Raw genomic sequence first — 21,578 nt, 5'->3', positions numbered from 1 at the left:
TAGTCCTCTTTGAAAGGGTGGTGTTTGTAGGCCAAATATAGTACAACTACGATTTCAAGAGAATGCTGAATGATCTCTCCAAAGTAAGGTACAGATTTATGATCTTAATTTGATCACTCTTTTGTTACTAAGATTTTTCCTGCACCGCAGGAAATGCAGATGAGCTTTGATATATACATAAATTCACTGAAAACCCACAGTAACACACAGTTATATTAACTGTATTGCACTTTTCATGTAGCCTACTTTTGGCCAGCTAATAGCCTAACCACCGATCAAGCAACATTATGGACTACATGTTCAAATCCTGTAGCTGCAGGATCATTTTGCTGTGACAATATAGTGTAGGTCAAATGAAAATCCTACATCTGTAGTAAGGCTGTGTTCAATCAATGAAACATACACTCTTAGAAACCTGAAAGGGTTCTTCAGCTGTCCTCATAGAAGAACCCTTTGAAGAATCCTTTTTGGTTCCAGGTAGAACTCTTTTGGGTTCCATGTAAAAACTCTTTCCACAGAGGATTTTACATGGAACCCAAAAGGGTTCTACCTGGAACCAAAAAGGGTTATCCTATGGGGACAGCCGAAGAACCCTTTTCCAACCCTTTTTTCTAAGAGTGTAGCACGTTTCGTACTTCAGTGATAAGAAAACGTGTATCATTCAAGGTTATTTAACACAATCTTTCCTGACATGGTTTAACCCCTCCTGGTGTGCTGCTGACTGCCACCAATGCAGCGCACAGGAATTCACATGGTAAGAGCTTTCTTGCACAATTCCTAGGCCATATACTCCCTCCTCGTTGTCCATGCCTTGCTCTCCTATTGTCCTGCCCTTCTTCCTGGCACTCTTACGAGGCACCTAGTCGGGTCTGCTATGTCTGCAGTGATACTGAATCTGGTCCCAGATCATGCTTTTTCTTCATCTCAGTCGTTGCCCTCCTCCTCGTCCGCCTGACCAGCTTTGCCCAGTCGCTGAAAGCAGTGGACCATGGAGGCCAGGAAGAAGCTGGCTATAATGGCCACCACAGAGACTGAGATGCCCGAGAAGATGACAATGAGGATGTCCGTAAGAGAGAGGTAGCCCCGGCACTCCCGGAAACTTGCCTCAGAGAGCAGGCTCAGGGACATAAGACTCCCATCCATGGGGAGGGAACACTGCAACCCCTCCATACCTGAGAAAGAGAGAGAGAGAACAGGATATGATGTCATCAGTCTTGAACACAGTCACTCTATGGACCAATCTCAAATCAACCCCGGCCTACACACAGTGTATATCTAAAATGATTAGAAATGTATAAGTATGGTAACAGCTTAACAGGCAGCATTGAAGGTAACAGCTTCATTCTTCTATCCAGTCCTTTCAGATCTAATGCATGGTGGAGCTGACCTCTCCTCAGATGACTGAATAAATACACAGGGGATCGGCTGTCCTACCTGCTCACAGTACTATGTCACTCAATGTCACTTTCAACTGCTGAAAAGCATGTTGACCATACAGTTTGGAATGGCACTGTGGTTGGAATCCACTAAGAATGTCTTGTCTGTGATATCATCTTACTGTAACAATTTACAGTAAGTGAGGACACTGAGGGAACAGTTGGGTGCCATTGTTTTGCCTCAGAGTTGTTTGATATATTAGCTATAGCCCAGTACGCCTACAGTAGTAGCTACTGTGCCTGTTCATGTGTCTCACCATTTCCCACACATTGAGTCACATCAAGTCTAAAAAACCCACCCATTTGATCATTTGTGTTTAGTTTTCCCACTTAAAAATTCTAACGATTACGATTATCTCTTGGCAGTATCAAGTGACTGCATTACCATACATCAACACCTACATCAGGGTTCCCCAAACTTGGTCCTGTTGACTCCAAAGGGTACACATTTTGTTTTTTGCCCGAGCACTACACAGCTGACTCAAATAATCAAATAATCGTCAAGCTTTGGTAATTTGAATCAGCTGTATAGTGTTGGTGCAAAAACCAAAACATGCACCCCCTGGGGTCCCGAGGACCGAGTTTGGGAAACTCTGACCTACATGTACAGTAACACACACAGAGCTGAATGGCCTAATGCATCTAGAGAAGTGTGTGGTCTTAACACATCTCTGTTATAGCTAGGCGATTTGGAGATAACACAATGCTTTTAACAGTCATATAAATACATGTGTTTAGTGCCAAGCTATATTCCTGGTGTCGTAGATTGGTGTGATATACCAGGCTTCGCTGAACACTTGTCACAGACACACACATCACCCCTATTACATCATTTCTTGATATGATTTGACCATGGATCCCTCCAACTTTGCATTTTTCACCCCTCCGAGGCAAACATTAATTTGTGAAATTTCTACTTTGCGATTAGACCTATCTGCTTTGGTTTTCACAGAAGAAGGAGAGTAATCTCTGCTCCAACCAGTGTGTTACTAGCAGACACCAGATGACAGATTTAAAGAGGAACAACCCCTGGGTATTAATACAACAGAGACAGATGCATTAGTGCTTTAGAAGAACACTACTGAGATTAAATGCTTTGTCCATTGTGATCTTGTCTGTTTTGGAGAAAAAACATCACTTGAAGAGTTTAATTACAAAATGCTATATATCCATTTTCAGAAATGTTGGTAAATTAGCTTTTATTGTTTAAATAAATTCTGAAAGACATTGGTGTGTTTACTTCACTATCTAATTATGTAATGGGGTTGTTCAATGACAGACACGTATTTGTTTAAAATGTATCACTTGATGGTTTCATTTCAGAGAGACAAATAATAATGTATTTATTTTGCTAAATGCTATAAGTAGTCCTGCTAGGTTTTACACAGCCAAATGTAAGAAATAACTACATTTTCATAAAGAACTGTGCAAATGATACATCTTTGACATCAACATTTAAAACATGTTAAAACAGATCTGTATGTAAAATATTTACATTTAGCAGATACTGTTATCCAGAGCTTATTTCAGTAAGTGCATTAATCTTAAAATAGCTAGGTGAGAATACCACATACCATCATAGTCAAATATACAGGATGCAGCTAAACCATGGATATACAGCTAAACCATGGATATATAGCTAAACCATGGATATATAGCTAAACCATGGATATACAGCTAAACCATGGATATATAGCTAAACCATGGATATATAGCTAAACCATGGATATATAGCTAAACCATGGATATATAGCTAAAACATGGATATATAGCTAAACCATGGATATACAGCTAAACCATGGATATATAGCTACACCATGGATATACAGCTAAACCATGGATATATAGCTAAACCATGGATATACAGCTAAACCATGGATATATAGCTAAACCATGGATATACAGCTAAACCATGGATATATAGCTAAACCATGGATATACAGCTAAACCATGGATATATAGCTAAACCATGGATATACAGCTAAACCATGGATATATAGCTAAACCATGGATATACAGCTAAACCATGGATATATAGCTAAACCATGGATATACAGCTAAACCATGGATATATAGCTAAACCATGGATATATAGCTAAACCATGGATATACAGCTAAACCATGGATATATAGCTAAACCATGGATATATAGCTAAACCATGGATATATAGCTAAACCATGGATATATAGCTAAACCATGGATATATAGCTAAACCATGGATATATAAACCATGGATATACAGCTAAACCATGGATATATAGCTAAACCATGGATATATAGCTAAACCATGGATATACAGCTAAACCATGGATATACAGCTAAACCATGGATATATAGCTAAACCATGGATATATAGCTAAACCATGGATATACAGCTAAACCATGGATATACAGCTAAACCATGGATATATAGCTAAACCATGGATATATAGCTAAACCATGGATATACAGCTAAACCATGGATATACAGCTAAACCATGGATATATAGCTAAACCATGGATATACTAGGATATACTAAACCATGGATATACAGCTACACCATGGATATACAGCTAAACCATGGATATATAGCTAAACCATGGATATATAGCTAAACCATGGATATACAGCTAAACCATGGATATACAGCTACACCATGGATATACAGCTAAACCATGGATATATAGCTAAACCATGGATATATAGCTAAACCACGGATATATAGCTAAACCATGGATATACAGCTAAACCATGGATATACAGCTAAACCATGGATATACAGCTAAACCATGGATATACAGCTAAACCATGGATATACAGCTAAACCATGGATATATAGCTAAACCATGGATATACAGCTAAACCATGGATATATAGCTAAACCATGGATATATAGCTAAACCATGGATATACAGCTAAACCATGGATATATAGCTAAACCATGGATATATAGCTAAACCATGGATATATAGCTAAACCATGGATATATAGCTAAAACATGGATATATAGCTAAACCATGGATATACAGCTAAACCATGGATATATAGCTAAACCATGGATATACAGCTAAACCATGGACATATAGCTAAACCATGGATATACAGCTAAACCATGGATATATAGCTAAACCATGGATATATAGCTAAACCATGGATATATAGCTAAACCATGGATATACAGCTAAACCATGGATATACAGCTAAACCATGGATATATAGCTAAACCATGGATATACAGCTAAACCATGGATATATAGCTAAACCATGGATATATAGCTAAACCATGGATATACAGCTAAACCATGGATATATAGCTAAACCATGGATATATAGCTAAACCATGGATATATAGCTAAACCATGGATATATAGCTAAAACATGGATATATAGCTAAACCATGGATATACAGCTAAACCATGGATATATAGCTAAACCATGGATATACAGCTAAACCATGGATATATAGCTAAACCATGGATATACAGCTAAACCATGGATATACAGCTAAACCATGGATATATAGCTAAACCATGGATATACAGCTAAACCATGGATATATAGCTAAACCATGGATATACAGCTAAACCATGGATATATAGCTAAACCATGGATATATAGCTAAACCATGGATATATAGCTAAACCATGGATATATAGCTAAACCATGGATATACAGCTAAACCATGGATATATAGCTAAACCATGGATATATAGCTAAACCATGGATATACAGCTAAACCATGGATATATAGCTAAACCATGGATATATAGCTAAACCATGGATATATAGCTAAACCATGGATATATAGCTAAACCATGGATATATAGCTAAACCATGGATATACAGCTAAACCATGGATATATAGCTAAACCATGGATATATAGCTAAACCACGGATATATAGCTAAACCATGGATATACAGCTAAACCATGGATATACAGCTAAACCATGGATATACAGCTAAACCATGGATATATAGCTAAACCATGGATATATAAACCATGCTAAACCATGGATATACAGCTAAACCATGGATATATAGCTAAACCATGGATATACAGCTAAACCATGGATATATAGCTAAACCATGGATATATAGCTAAACCATGGATATATAGCTAAACCATGGATATATAGCTAAACCATGGATATATAGCTAAACCATGGATATACAGCTAAACCATGGATATATAGCTAAACCATGGATATATAGCTAAACCATGGATATATAGCTAAACCATGGATATATAGCTAAACCATGGATATACAGCTAAACCATGGATATATAGCTAAACCATGGATATACAGCTAAACCATGGATATATAGCTAAACCATGGATATACAGCTAAACCATGGATATATAGCTAAACCATGATATATATAGCTAAACCATGGATATACAGCTAAACCATGGATATACAGCTAAACCATGGATATATAGCTAAACCATGGATATACAGCTAAACCATGGATATATAGCTAAACCATGGATATATAGCTAAACCATGGATATACAGCTAAACCATGGATATATAGCTAAACCATGGATATATAGCTAAACCATGGATATATAGCTAAACCATGGATATATAGCTAAACCATGGATATATAGCTATGGATATATAGCTAAACCATGGATATACAGCTAAACCATGGATATATAAACCATGGATATATAGCTAAACCATGGATATACAGCTAAACCATGGATATATAGCTAAACCATGGATATACAGCTAAACCATGGATATACAGCTAAACCATGGATATATAGCTAAACCATGGATATATAGCTAAACCATGGATATATAGCTAAACCATGGATATATAGCTAAACCATGGATATACAGCTAAACCATGGATATACAGCTAAACCATGGATATATAGCTAAACCATGGATATACAGCTAAACCATGGATATATAGCTAAACCATGGATATATAGCTAAACCATGGATATACAGCTAAACCATGGATATATAGCTAAACCATGGATATATAGCTAAACCATGGATATATAGCTAAACCATGGATATATAGCTAAACCATGGATATACAGCTAAACCATGGATATATAGCTAAACCATGGATATACAGCTAAACCATGGATATATAGCTAAACCATGGATATACAGCTAAACCATGGATATATAGCTAAACCATGGATATATAGCTAGCTAAACCATGGATATATAGCTAAACCATGGATATACTAAACCATGGATATATAGCTAAACCATGGATATACAGCTAAACCATGGACATATAGCTAAACCATGGATATACAGCTAAACCATGGATATATAGCTAAACCATGGATATATAGCTAAACCATGGATATATAGCTAAACCATGGATATACAGCTAAACCATGGATATATAGCTAAACCATGGATATACAGCTAAACCATGGATATACAGCTAAACCATGGATATACAGCTAAACCATGGATATATAGCTAAACCATGGATATACAGCTAAACCATGGACATATAGCTAAACCATGGATATACAGCTAAACCATGGATATATAGCTAAACCATGGATATATAGCTAAACCATGGATATATAGCTAAACCATGGATATACAGCTAAACCATGGATATATAGCTAAACCATGGATATACAGCTAAACCATGGATATACAGCTAAACCATGGATATATAGCTAAACCATGGATATACAGCTAAACCATGGATATATAGCTAAACCATGGATATATAGCTAAACCATGGATATATAGCTAAACCATGGATATATAGCTAAACCATGGATATACAGCTAAACCATGGATATACAGCTAAACCATGGATATATAGCTAAACCATGGATATACAGCTAAACCATGGATATATAGCTAAACCATGGATATACAGCTAAACCATGGATATATAGCTAAACCATGGATATATAGCTAAACCATGGATATATAGCTAAACCATGGATATACAGCTAAACCATGGATATATAGCTAAACCATGGATATACAGCTAAACCATGGATATACAGCTAAACCATGGATATACAGCTAAACCATGGATATATAGCTAAACCATGGATATACAGCTAAACCATGGACATATAGCTAAACCATGGATATACAGCTAAACCATGGATATATAGCTAAACCATGGATATATAGCTAAACCATGGATATATAGCTAAACCATGGATATACAGCTAAACCATGGATATATAGCTAAACCATGGATATACAGCTAAACCATGGATATACAGCTAAACCATGGATATATAGCTAAACCATGAATATATAGCTAAACAATGGATATATAGCTAAACCATGGATATACAGCTAAACCATGGATATATAGCTAAACCATGGATATATAGCTAAACCATGGATATACAGCTAAACCATGGATATACAGCTAAACCATGGATATATAGCTAAACAATGGATATATAGCTAAACCATGGATATATAGCTAAACCATGGATATACAGCTAAACCATGGATATATAGCTAAACCATGGATATATAGCTAAACCATGGATATATAGCTAAACCATGGATATATAGTTAAACCATGGATATATAGCTAAACCATGGATATATAGCTAAACCATGGATATATAGCTAAACCGTGGATTTACAGCTAAACCATGGATATACAGCTAAACCATGGATATATAGCTAAACAATGGATATATAGCTAAACCATGGATATATAGCTAAACCATGGATATACAGCTAAACCATGGATATATAGCTAAACCATGGATATATAGCTAAACCATGGATATATATCTAAACCATGGATATATAGCTAAACCATGGATATACAGCTAAACCATGGATATACAGCTAAACCATGGATATACAGCTACACCATGGATATACAGCTAAACCATGGATATATAGCTAAACCATGGATATATAGCTAAACAATGGATATATAGCTAAACCATGGATATACAGCTAAACCATGGATATATAGCTAAACCATGGATATATAGTTAAACCATGGATATATAGCTAAACCATGGATATGTAGCTAGCGTTTTGCAAAACACACACAAAAAAAACATTTTCATACACCTAAAATCTATGAATAATGACATCTGAGAACAAGAATATTTTAAACACAGATGAAGGTACCCATAAGCAATCATTTCTGATGAAAACACACAAATGTGAAAGATTGGTGGATATAGCGTTTTGGAAATAAACTCTTCACTTATAAGTTAGGGTTCAAAAGGTTTTGTTATTGTTTTGTGTTCAGTTGCTATATGACGTGTAAGAATGCATAAGCAGAGCATAAAGTATGAGTATTACAGTAGACTACCCTAATTTGAGAGGATGAAAATATACAGTCACGTGATTGCTTTCTGCATGAGAATAGCAGAAGTGTGCAGAACAAGGACGAGACTGATATTTGTGCTCTGGTGATTTGATAATAAGATACAGTAATACACGATAACAGACAATAATGTAACAGCACCAAATTATATATAGATAGATTATACTGTGAATTATTTGATTTATAATGACAAGGGGCATCAATGAGGCTCTGGTTTTCTTGTAAACTAATCCAATCTATTCCACTAATACGAAGTGTTAAATATTTGTTATATTTTCAATCAGTATTCACTGTTTTTGAAAGAAGTATTTGAATAAAACATTACGTAATCTAAAAGCACATATGGTGTACCTCAGTCATGTTCTAATAAAAAGCAGTTTGGGGCGCTTTCATTTTATCCTGCCTGTGTCTGTAGCTGCAGTGGCCAGCAGTCAGTAGACATCATTATCAAGTGTGTGGGTGTGTGTGCATGTGTATGTATGTGTGTGTGTAAGTGTATATGTGTGGTGAGTCACAGTTAGACCAGAAGGGGTTTTCCACATGCGGAGGGACTCAGTGACCTCATCGCTCTGTGAAATTCCAGTCACGTGGTTCTCCTCTCCTCCTCACCGCGCAGCACAACAAGCAAAACTCAGCCCAGACACTGGCTCTTCTGTTCTCAATTCAATTCAATTTAAGGGCTTTATTGGCATGGGAAACATATGTTTACGTTGCCAAAAGCAAGTGAAATAGATAATAAGCAAAGGTGAAATAAACAAAAAATGAACAGTAAACATTTCCCTTACAAAAGTTCCAAAACAATAAAGGCATTTCAAATGTCATATTATGCATATATACAGTAGTCTCTCTCTCTGTCTCTGGCTCTGTCTCTTGATCTATTCCTGGCTCTGCACGCCACAGCCATAGTGTCTCGTGTGGAGAGGACCAGAATACTACATTGTAAATAGATGGACAGAGTCAGCATGGTTTCGTGTGTTGGTGGTGATGGCGATGGATGTGGGGGTGGGGAAGGGTTGAGTATGCCTACATTGTCTGATGCTGCCTATAGACTTAACATCGTCAACAAAATCACTGCATCATATTTGACATGAGTATGCATGGTGTCCTATATTGATGTGTTATATACAGTGCCTTCGGAAAGTATTCAGACCCATTGACTTTTTCCACATTTTGTTACGTTACAACCTTATTCTAAAATGTATTAAATCGTTTTTTCCCCTCATCAATCTACACACAATACTTCATAATGACAAAGCAAAAACACATGTTTTGTTTTTTTTGTTAAATTATTAAAAATCAAATTTATTAAAATGATAAAAAAATCTAAATTCTAACGGAAAAATCGAATTTGCATAAGTATTCAGACCGTTTACGCAATACTTTGTTGAAGCACCTTTGGCAGCGATTACAGCATCGAGTCTTCTTGAGTATGACGCTACAAACTTGGCACATCTGTATTTGGGGAGTTTCTCCCATTCTTCTCTGCAGATCCTCTCAAGATCTGTCAGCTTGGATGGGGAGCGTTGCTGCACAGCTATTTTCAGGTCTCTCCAGAGCTGTTCGATCGGGTTCAAGTCCAGGCTCTGGCTGGGCCTCTCAAGGACATTCAGAAACTTGTCCTTACGCCATTCCTGCGTTGTTTTGGCTGTGTGCTTAGGGATGTTGTCCTGTTGGAAGGTGAACCTTCGCCCATGTCTGAGGCGCTCTGGAGCAGGTTTTCATCAAGGATCTCTCTACACTTGGCACTGTTCATCTTTGCCTCAATCCTGACTAGTCTCCCAGTCGCTGCAGCTGAAAAACATCCCCAAAGCATGATGGTGTTCCCAAAGCATGACCATGCCTCACCGTGGGGCCAGGTTTCCTGGAGACGTGATGCTTGACATTCAGGCCAAAGAGGTCAATCTTGGTTTCATCAGACCAGAGATTCTTGTTTCTCATGGTCTGAGTGTCTTTAGGTGCCTTTTGGCAAACTCCAAGCGGGCTGTCATGTACCTTTTACTGAGGAGTGGCTTCCGTCTGGCCACTCTGCCATGAAGGCCTGATCGGTGGAGTGCTGCAGAGATGGTTGTCCTTCTGGAAGGTTCTCTCAGTTCCATAGAGGAACTCTAGAACTCTGTCAGAGTGACCAACAGGTTATTGGTCACCTCGCTGACCAAGGCCCTTCTCCCCCAATTGCTCTGTTTGGCTGGGCAGCCAGCTCTAGGAAGAGTCTTGGTGGTTCAACACTTCTTCCATTTAAGAATGATAGAGGCCACTGTGTTCTTGGAGCCCTTCAATGCTGCAGACATTTTATGGTACCCTTCTCCACATCTGTGCCTCAACACAATCCTGTCTCGGAGCTCTACGAACAAATCCTTTTGACCTCATGGCTTGGATTTTGCTCTGACATGAGCTGTCAACTGTGGTACCTTATATAGACAGGTGTGTGCCTTTCCAAATCATGTCCAATCAATTGAATTTACCACAGGTGGACTCCAATCAACTTGTAGACACATCTCAAGGATGATCAATGGAAACATGATGCACCTGAACTCAATTTTGAGTCTCATAGAAAGGGTCTGAATACTTATATAAATAAGGTATTTCCAGCGCCAGCTGTGCCATCAGAGTCCCTGGGTTCGCGCCCAGGCTCTGTCGTAACCGGCCGCGACCGGGAGGTCCGTGGGGCGACGCACAATTGGCCTAGCGTCGCACGGGTTAGGGAGGGCTTGGTCGGTAGGGGTGTCCTTGTCTCATCGCGCACCAGCGACTCCTGTGGCGGGCTGGGCGCAGTGTACGCTAACCAAGGTGGCCAGGTGCACGGTGTTTACTCCGGCGCATTGGTGCGGCTGGCTTCCGGGTTGGATGTGCGCTGTGTTAAGAAGCAGTGCGGCTTGGTTGGGTTGTGTATCGGAGGACGCATGACTTTCAACCTTCGTCTCTCCTCTCCCGAGCCCGTACGGGAGTTGTAGCGATGAGACAAGATAGTAGCTACTACAACAATTGGATACCACGAAATTGGGGAGAAAAAAGGGGTAAAATTAAAAAATAAATGAATAAATAAGGTATTTCTGTTTTTTTTGTAAAAATGTCTTAAAACCTGTTTTCATTTTGTCATCATCTGGTATTGTGTGTAGATTGCTGAGGATTTTAAAATTTTTATAATAACGCTATAACCTAACAAAATGTGTAAAAAGTCAATGGGTCTAAGCACTTTCTGAAGGTACTGTATGTATATATATATCAGCTGCCATGCTGCTATATAGTTGGAATTATATTTTAGTTTGTGCCTGTGCATGCTAGTGCTTACTGTAGTGAATCTCTTCGTCGTCTGAGGAGGAGTAGGAAGGATCGGACCAATATGCAGCGTGGTAAGTGTCTACCCACAAATAATAGTGGGAACACAGGCTACCTAAGTATGGTTCTCAATCAGAGACAACGATTGATAGCTGCCTCTAATTGGGAACCATACCAGGCCAAAAGCAGAAATACAAAACCTAGAACAAAAACCTTGAATGCCCACCCCAACTCACGCCCTGACCAAACTAAAACAGAGACATAAAAAAGGAACTAAGGTCAGGACGTGACATTACCCCCCCCCCCCCCCCCCCCCCAAGGTTCGGACTCCGACCGCAAAACCTAACCCCATAGGGGAGGGTCTGGGTGGGCATCTGTCCGCGGTGGCGGCCCCACTCTACCATAGCCTTGGCCCACTTAAGTGGCGTCTTTGGAGCGGCGACCCTCGCCGCCGACCTCGGCCTGGGGACCCTTGCAGCAGGCCCCGAATAGGCGAGAGACTCCGGCAGCGCCGCTGTCAAGGGCGACTCCGGCAGGGCCGGCGTGAAGGGTGACTCCGGCAGGGCCGGCGTGAAGGGCGACTCCGGCAGGGCCGGATTGAAGGGAGACTCCGACAGGGCCGGCGTGAAGGGCGACTCCGGCAGGGCCGGCGTGAAGGGCGACTCCGGCAGGGCCGGCGTGAAGGGCGACTCCGGCAGCTCATGACTGACGGGCGGCTCTGGCAGCTCTGGACAGGAGGGATGCTCTGGTAGCTCCGGACAGGAGGGAGGCTCTGGAAGAGCTGGACAGAAGGGAGACTCTGGAAGCGCTGGACAGGAGGGAGACTCTGGAAGCGTTGGACAGGAGGGAGACTCTGGAAGCGCTGGACAGGAGGGAGACTCTGGAAGCGCTGGACAGGAGGGAGGCTCTGGAAGAGCTGGACAGAAGGGAGACTCTGGAAGTGCTGGACAGGAGGGAGCACCTGGAGGGAGGAGACGGAGAGACAGCCTGGTGCGTGGGGCTGCCACAGGAGGCCTGGTGCGTGGAGGGGGTACCGGATCGACCGGACCGTGGAGGCGCACTGGAGGTCTCGAGCACCGAGCCTGCACAACCTGTCCTGGCTGGATACTCCCCGTAGCCCGGCAAGTGTGGCGGGGTGGAACAGACCGCACTGGGCTGTGCTGGCGAACCGGGGACGCCGTGCGTAGGGCTGGTGCCATATAACCCGGGCAGAGGAGACGCACTGGAGACCAGATGCGCTGAGCCGGCTTCATTCCTCCTGGCTCGATGCCCACTCTAGCCCGGCCGATACGAGGAGCTGCGATGTAGCGCACCGGGCTATACCTGCGCACTGGGGACACCATGCGCCTGCCTGGTCCACCTCTCTCCACGGTAAGCACGGGGAGTTGGCTCAGGTCTCCTACCTGAGTTAGCCACACTCCCCGTGTGCCTCCCCCAAGACAATTTTGGGGCTGCCTCTCGTCCCTGTTGCGCTTCTGTGCTAACTCCTCATATCGCCGCCGCTCGGCTTTAGCTGCCTCCAGCTCCTCCCTGGGCCGGCGATATTCCCCAGCCTGTGCCCAGGGTCCCTTACCGTCCAAAATCTCCTCTCATGTCCAGGAGTCCAGAACCCTCTGCTCCTGGTTACCACGCTGCTTGGTCTGGTTGTGGTGGGTAGTTCTGTAACGAACCTCTTCATCATCTGAGGAGGAGTAAGAAGGATCGGACCAATATGCAGCGTTGTAAGTGTCCATGTTAATTATTTATTTGACTGAACACACGAGACAAAATAACAAAGTGAAAGGAAGAAACGAAACAGTTCTGTCAGGTGAATACACAAAACAGGCTACCTAAGTATGGTTCTCAATCAGAGACAACGATTGACAGCTGCCTCTGATTGGGAACTATACCAGGCCAAAAGCAGAAATACAAAACCTAGAACAAAAACCTTGAATGCCCACCCCAACTCACGCCCTGACCAAACTAAAACAGAGACATAAAAAAGGAACTAAGGTCAGGACGTGACACTTACCTGCATATGGACATGCGTACTTGTCTGCATCCATGGGTGCATGTACTTTTCTGTGTGTTTGTTTATGTATACGTTTGTGTGTGTGTCACTCTTAGAGCAATGGAGTATCTTTTACTGTGAGTGAACATTAGTCTAGACCAGGGATGTGCAACTTCGATGGGTCTGCATACCCTCATCCATACCCACACATGCAGTCTGAGCTGGCCGTAGACTTTTGGGGACCTAAGTGACATTTGGTTGGGGAGCCCCCCCACCTTGCAACCAAACATTTTAATGGCCCTCCTCTTGACAGTGGAAATAAATAAAAAATATGTATTAATTTCCTGCAATTTTATTCCTTTTTACATGGGCGTGGTGAAAATGTTGCAATTCTACACATTTTACCATAGGACAGAGAGAAGATTTTTCAATTGTATAACTAATTTCATGCAATTCTACTCATTTTGCCATGGAGCAGAGAGAAGAATTAGCAGTTTTACAGCTAATTTGACTCATTTTGCTATAGGGTGGAGAGAAATGTTAGCAATTTAGAATATGATATCTGATTGAGGGTGACTAAAAAAATCAATGGGGGCCACCCAGTCGGTTATTTGACCATGATAACTACAAGTTTAGATAGCTGGCTAGACTAACTCAACAATCAAAACCTTTTAGCTGACATGGGCTAATTGAGTGACTGTCAGTGACTCACATAACAAGAGAAAAACTGCTGATGCACAACCACATTTCTAAATTGCACCTTGTGTATATTATTCTAATTCTCATCAGTAAGTTGAGTCCCAGGTTGTTGTTAATATAATTTTTATTTGGGGGGGGGGGGGGTGATCCGCGGGCCTACAGTTGCCCATCCCTGGTCTAGACAATATCAGTGTCAATGGTAAGCTGTCGTCAGTATCAAATGAAGTGTAGTAAAACATGTATGCTGATTGTTCATCCTTGACTCAACAGCACTAGAGAACAGCACTCTATGGTATGATTATACAGGTTACCGCTTTCAATCATTCACACACACTCACCTAAAGGCACCATTGTGAAATATCCTCAGCTACTGTGTTTTAAAGGGGCAATCTGCAGTTCAAACAACAACAAAGTGGTTATATTCTTCAAGAATCAATGAGTATATATCTTCTTTTTTTTTTTAAAGCTGTCCCAATCGCAGATTGACCCTATTACTGAGCTTTGTTGCATCTTGATGATACAGTACCTGAGAGCAGGCAATGTGTATGTGAAACCAGCACTCACAAATCAATGAGTAAAGCTCAATAGTTTGTAAATGTCTATTTATGTTCTCAGATGCTATACAGATCAGTATAATCTCAATCAGGAACTGACAGAGCAATGTCCCTGATGCTAGATAGCAAAGTGGGTTAAAGAAAGATGTTACTGTTTGGGTCAGTGAAATTACAGTGTCCAAGAGCAAATTTACTTTTTGACTTATTCCACAAAGTGACTGCGCTTGATTGAATGGTTCTGTGGAAGCGTCCAGGACAACAAGTGATCCATTATCCTGCACCCTCCAGCCCCCAGTTTGTTCACAGTTCTAGTTCACACTCAGTAATTAAGAAGTATTGATTGTGATTAAGCCTCAGAGGGTCAGGAATTTAGTAATAAGCGAATAAAGGACTTGTTTAATCCATCAAATCTTAATGTCTTATTAATGAATATACACTCCGATCCATGTTTCTAGTCTGCTGCCTTGTCTGAATGATGACAAGATTATCATGGCATGCAACTAGTTTGTCCCCAATGCAATGGGAAAGATTAAGTCTGACTATATGTTAAATATACGGTACATCCACATGTCCTTTAGAGTAACATACAGTAGAGGTTTTCTAGGGTGAGCCCTACTTAGCAAGGAGCCTAAAGTTGCTAAGGCCTATAGCCTCCTGAGACCTGAAAAAAATGTGTTTGGGATTTCAATATTTTTTCTATAACATACGTAAGTGTTTGGGGTGAAAAATACATGTAACCCCAAAAAAGGTGGGAACAAATATTGTTATGTTTATTGTAAGTGCAAAATTGTCCTCTGTAGTGGTCATTAGGATGTAAATATACACAAATGAATATGACAGTCAATGGGTACAGTACTGCAGGTGAAAAACATAGTTGTGGCATCTGGGTGTCCACTCCAGATGACATTTCTTGATAAGCTCTTATTTAGCTCTTATTTAATGTGAAAGAAATATGACAAAGTCCTGACAACTCACTTAACTATTGCTGAAATACTCACTTACTAGAAAACATTTGAATATCAAACTCACAAAAATTATAATTAATAATTACACACACGTTTCACATGTCCATAAAATGTGCTAATTTTAACGCCAGCCATCTTTTAAAGAACCAGGAAGATAAAGTTGTCAAGGTCACACCCCTACACGTGATATCATTGAAAAGTCCAGAATGTCCTCTCAAAGGGACAACAGGAATTAATACCGTGGCTTGTATGGCCTCAGAGACACAGACCAAGAACTGATGTCCACTGGAGAGAACAAAAATACATTTCTGGGTTTCAGGAGGACAGAAGAGCACTTAGAAAGCACCATAGTGTTGGTGTGTGTACTGTATGTGTCTGGGCTCACCGAAGGCTAGGCGCTAATGTGCCACACAGAATGTTGTTAGTATAACATTGTGTTCTGCCACGAGTCCAGGTCACAGCTATTGAAAATAAATCCACTGTGAAGATTGTTGATGTGCCAATTTGATAATTATTATGATCCATAGAACATCCTGTTGCTTTGATTAGCGTACTGTAATAACATAGGTTGCCTCCCACATGGCACCCTATTCCCTATATACTGCACTACTTTTGACAAGAGCCCTATGGGCCCTGGTCAAAAGTAGTGAACTATAAAGGGAATTGGGTGCCATTTGGGACACACATATGGCCCTAATTCCAGCGGAAATAATATTGATGTGTCTCATTTGGACGGACCTTAATAAACTTGTAAGAACATGTATTTAGTAGCACTAGCCAAGCTCTCTTGGGAAGCAGTTAAAGGGATACTTTGGGAATTTGTCAATTTTCCCCAGACTCAGATGAACTACCATGTATGTATCCAGTATGAAGGAAGTTAGAGGTAGTTTCGCAAGCCAACGCTAACTAGCATTGGCGTAATGACTGGAAGTCTATGGGTATCTGCTAGCACGCATAGAATGTCTGTTCAGGTCAGATCTCAGCACTGTGCACCTGCATACAATGTGGCGTGTTACAGTAGCTCTGGAGAATGACAGTGAGCATTATACAATGCGTGCAATGACCTGTCAACACTGCAAACAAGGAAGAATTCTGTGAACATGAATAGACATTAATAGCCTCACTGTCCATACTGTAACAGTACATCGAGTGGATCAGAAATGCTTATTGTCCGTAATTAAATAAACAATGCAGGTATATTATGATCTATCAAGTGATTCAGATCCTATTGAATGTGATACCCTGGCCTCATATCTTTTTGATCTTGAAGATCTTACTCGTGATCTACTCCCTGTATATTTTGTCGGACAGTGTTTGAGGATGTAAACAATAAACAGTCTTCTTGTTGTGATTTTAAAACGTGTGCGCACAAACACACCCCCTCACGTAAACACACACACACACAAACACACACATGCAAACACACACACAATCTGAGAGCAGACTCTAATGAGGCATATGGTTAATTAATTATTCAGACACAATCTGGTATCTTGAATCTGGGACTCCCCACTAGTCTACCACAATTATCTTTCTGCTTTTCTCATGCTTACCAAGATGTCTCAGAGTGATCTTATTCATAACAACATTGACTTGTCCATATCTATACAGAATTGTCAGTAGTATGAGCAACAAGCTGCACTTGAAATAAATAAAGATGAGGTTGAAAGCCAATAGCTGTTTAAATTATAGACAATTGAAAAGAAAGAGGAGGAACCATAAAGGAGATGATTGTGGACTACAGGAAAAAGAGGACTGAGCACGCCTCCATTCTCATCGATGGGGCTGTAGTGGAGCAGGTTGAGAGCTTCAAGTTCCTTGGTGTCCACATCACCAACATACTAACATGGTACAAACACACCAAGACAGTCGTGAAGAGGGCACGACAAAGCCTATTTCCCTCAGGAGACTGAAAAGATTTGTCATGGGTCCTCAGATCCTCAAAAGGTTCTACAGCTGCACCATCGAGAGCAGTTGCATCACTGCCTGGTATGGCAACTGCTCAGCCTCTGACCGCTTGGCACTACAGAGGGTAGTGCGAACAGCCCAGTACATCACTGGGGCCAAGCCTCCTGCCATCCAGGACCTCTATACCAGGCGGTGTCAGAGGAAGGCCCTAACAATTGTCAAAGACTCCAGCCACCCTGGTCATAGTGTGGCTGTTGTCTCTAGTACCAGAGCACCAAGTCTAAGTCCAAGAGGCTTCTTAACAGCTTCTACCCCAAGCCATAAGACTCATGACCATGTAATCAAGTGGCTACCCAGACTATTTTCATTGCCCCCCCCCCCCTTTTACACCACTGCTACTCTCTGTTGTTATCATCTATGCAGTCACTTTAAATAACTCTACCTACATATTAACTCAACTAACCGGTGCCCCTGCACATTGACTCTGTATCGGTACCCCCTGTATATAGTCTCGCTATTGTTACTTGTTACTTTTATTTCTTATTCTTATCCATATTTTTTTAAACTGCATTGTTGGTTGGGGCTCGTAAGCATTTCACTGTAAGGTCTGAAAGGTCTACACCTGTTGTATTCGGCGCATGTGACTAATACATTTTTGATTTGGTTTGTTTTGATTTTGATATGTTTATAGATATTGGGCCCAGTAGAGACATTTAATGTAATACTAACCACTGTTACATGCATTACACTATCTGTCTTTCAGTGTACTGTGCAGTCTTACATTATTATTCTATAACTGATTGGCTTAAGGTTTGATAGCTTATAAATTGTTTGAATCAGAAACGAGTGGGCTGCTGGATTATGACAAAAGATTGGTTTTCTATGTCCTAGCACAGGCAAAGATGGTAAAACAAATACGTGCTGTTAAGCAGCTTACATACCCATTGGAAGCTTGTGGCAGTTCTCCGTGAGCCACACAAAAAGTTTGGCAAAGTGACAGTTGCACACCCAGGGGTTGCCCTCCAGGCGCACCACCCGGAGTGAGGTTAGGGGCTCCAGCACCCCCACATCCAGCCCCTGCAGGCCGTTCCTCTCCAGCTCCAGCTCCCGCAGCGAGGTCAGCCCCAGGAAAGCATCCTCTTCCACCAGACTAAGGTAGGGGTTGTTCCCCAGACGCAGCTTGATCAGGCTCCGGGACTCCACAAAGGTCCCTGACTGGATCTCTGTCAGGTTGTTGCTGCCCAGGTCCAGGAAGACTAGGCGAGATGAGGTGCTGAGGGTGCCGGGCTCCAGCACCGACAGGGAGTTATTCCTCAGGTCCAGGTAGACCAGGTCGCTGTACAGAACCAGAAAGTCCGAGGGGATCCAGGGAATCCAGTTGTCGGAGAGAAGGAGGCGCCGGACGTCCAGGGGGATGGGGCTAGGGAGGCTGGTGAGACCTTGGCCCTGGCAGTCCACGGTGTGGTGGTCCGGACACAGGCAGCTGGACGGACAGTTGTGGCCCCGAGTCAGCAAGGTGGAGGAAAGCAAGGCAAGGAAAGGCTGAAGCCAGTTAATGCATGGTAACATTGTCAAGGGGGTGCGAGGTGAGAGGGAGAGCAGGGGTTTAGGTAGGGGAGGAGGAGGTTGGGAGGAAGGAGGTACAGGACAGGACAGGAGAGGGCACAGGGGAGAGGGTAGAGATCAAGGGGTGGGAGATTAAGGAAGGGGAGGGGGAAGCAGAAGAAAGAAAGGAGTCAATGTCCTGGCGCTGGCATCTCTCTTCCTCTTGTTGAGTAGTCTACAAAGGCTAAGCCATCGAGCGGCGAGAGAGATGCGCAACGGTGTTTTCAAGGAGATCATGTAGCAAGCGGTCTGGATCGAAAAGCAGCCTGCTGGCTTTGAGGGAATAAGGGGAGGAGTGAGAGAGAGGGAGTGAGCGAGAGAGAGAGAGCGAGAGAGTAAGGGAGGGGGGTTAAATAGAAACTAGCAAACCAGAGACGTGCGCTGGGGAGGGTGTGTGTTGGGAGTGGGGAGAGCGGGGGATGGGGGGTGGAGGGCGATAGGGTAAGCCAGAAGGTGGTGTGAGTTTGCAGGAGGGTCGACCCTCAGAGTCTCATTACTCCTTCTTCAGAACAATTAACGAGGAACACCGTCTGTGAGTCTGAAGAAGAATATACTGTGAGGATCTAAGCATTGGAAGGCTAGACTCACTGAAAGCATAGGTATTTATATCCAACCGTATGGGCTGGGGAGCTACTGACAGTGACTCGTGTCCAAATGACATCAGATAACTCACATGTTGTGATGATGTCACATGGCTCCCAGCAGAATCCCAGGAGGAATATAATCCTGATGACCGTGATCCTTGGGAATCATCATCACATACATCTCCTCCTCAACTGTCCTCTGTCTCACTGTGCTGCACGATCCGGCCATCCCAGCTCTGTTGCCATGACAACATGCTCTCAACATACACCGTGGTGTGAAGCTGCCTGTGCAGCACAGGCGAATATCCCAAAAGTGTCATATTGAGGAACGCCATCACATGACAGCTTGCCACAGCGGGGTGATGCGTTTGTCTCGTGCCTTTCCTGAGCAACAAGCTGAATGGCTGTCTCATACAATCCACTCCTGTAGCTTTAATGCATGTCCTATACATTCACAGTTATAAAAACAGTATATACACTACAGTTTTAACACATCCACTGCAAAAGCCAAGTGGTCTTCAGAAATACTGTACCTTAAACTAAGCAATGTGTTCCCAATGGCAGTTACCTTACCAACGGCAGCTAATTTGCCAGCTGTTGTTGTTTACATGCTATGTACCTCTATGCTACAGTACAGTAGTCAGACATCATGTCCACAGACCGCAGTTACAGAAACAGAATGTATGCTATGTCCACCAAGAGCATTCCTGATACATCAAACATGCTTGTTGGGAATAGCATGTCACAGATATAACCGTGGGAAGCAGGTGTGCTGAGGGTGCTGCAGCACCCCCTGAAAAATATAAATATAATTAAATATTCATTTTAAAAAAGTGTTTTTTCTTTTGAAGAAGGGCCATTTTCTACAGGGCCATCGGGCCTTGGTTTAACAAATACCTGTATACAGTCACTAGTAAAAGTCTACACACCCCTTGCACAATCTGGACATTTTACAGCCTTAAAATTAAATAGAAAATGTATTAAATTCGATTTTTTTCCTACCGATGTACTCCACATTTCCAAAGTGGAAGAAAAAGTATATTTAAAAAAATATAATAAAATGTAATGAAAAAAAAGATGTCTTGATTTCATATTTCTTTTGATCCTGACAAACTCCCCAGTCACTGCAGGTGAAAATAATTTTGAACGTTAGGGAGGGGGTGCACCTGGAGTTGGAGGTTCCTATAAGAAGGGTAAATTCGAATGAATCCCAGTAATTGAGATTATGTAAATCAGCTAACTGTTAGCTATGCTAT

The 21,578-nt window shown here is 41.8% G+C and overlaps 1 protein-coding gene across 1 annotated transcript; it reads right to left on the bottom strand.

Moving 5' to 3' along the window:
• Positions 1-606: 606 nt before the first annotated feature.
• On the bottom strand, positions 607-19,762 carry LOC139368703 (leucine-rich repeat-containing protein 38-like). The gene is made up of 2 exons (XM_071107965.1): positions 19,075-19,762; positions 607-1,172 (listed from the first exon to the last, which is right to left on the bottom strand). The coding sequence occupies exons 1-2, from the start codon at positions 19,700-19,702 to the stop codon at positions 925-927; spliced, it is 876 nt and encodes a 291-aa protein (XP_070964066.1). The 5' UTR covers positions 19,703-19,762; the 3' UTR covers positions 607-924.
• Positions 19,763-21,578: the final 1,816 nt, after the last annotated feature.

The sequence above is a fragment of the Oncorhynchus clarkii genome, chromosome 16 (assembly GCF_045791955.1).
Source record: "Oncorhynchus clarkii lewisi isolate Uvic-CL-2024 chromosome 16, UVic_Ocla_1.0, whole genome shotgun sequence".
NCBI classification, from domain to species: Eukaryota; Metazoa; Chordata; class Actinopteri; order Salmoniformes; family Salmonidae; genus Oncorhynchus; species Oncorhynchus clarkii.
Note: the sequence above shows the minus strand (reverse complement) of the source record. Positions and strands in the feature narration are given on the sequence as shown.

Excerpts from the sequence above, each read along its gene's own strand:
- LOC139368703 (XM_071107965.1), bottom strand. The coding sequence starts at position 19,702 with ATGTTACCATGCATTAACTGGCTTCAGCCTTTCCTTGCCTTGCTTTCC. Across the intron at positions 1,173-19,074 it reads CTGCCACAAGCTTCCAATGG|GTATGGAGGGGTTGCAGTGT; the intron begins GTATGTAAGCTG and ends TCTCTTTCTCAG.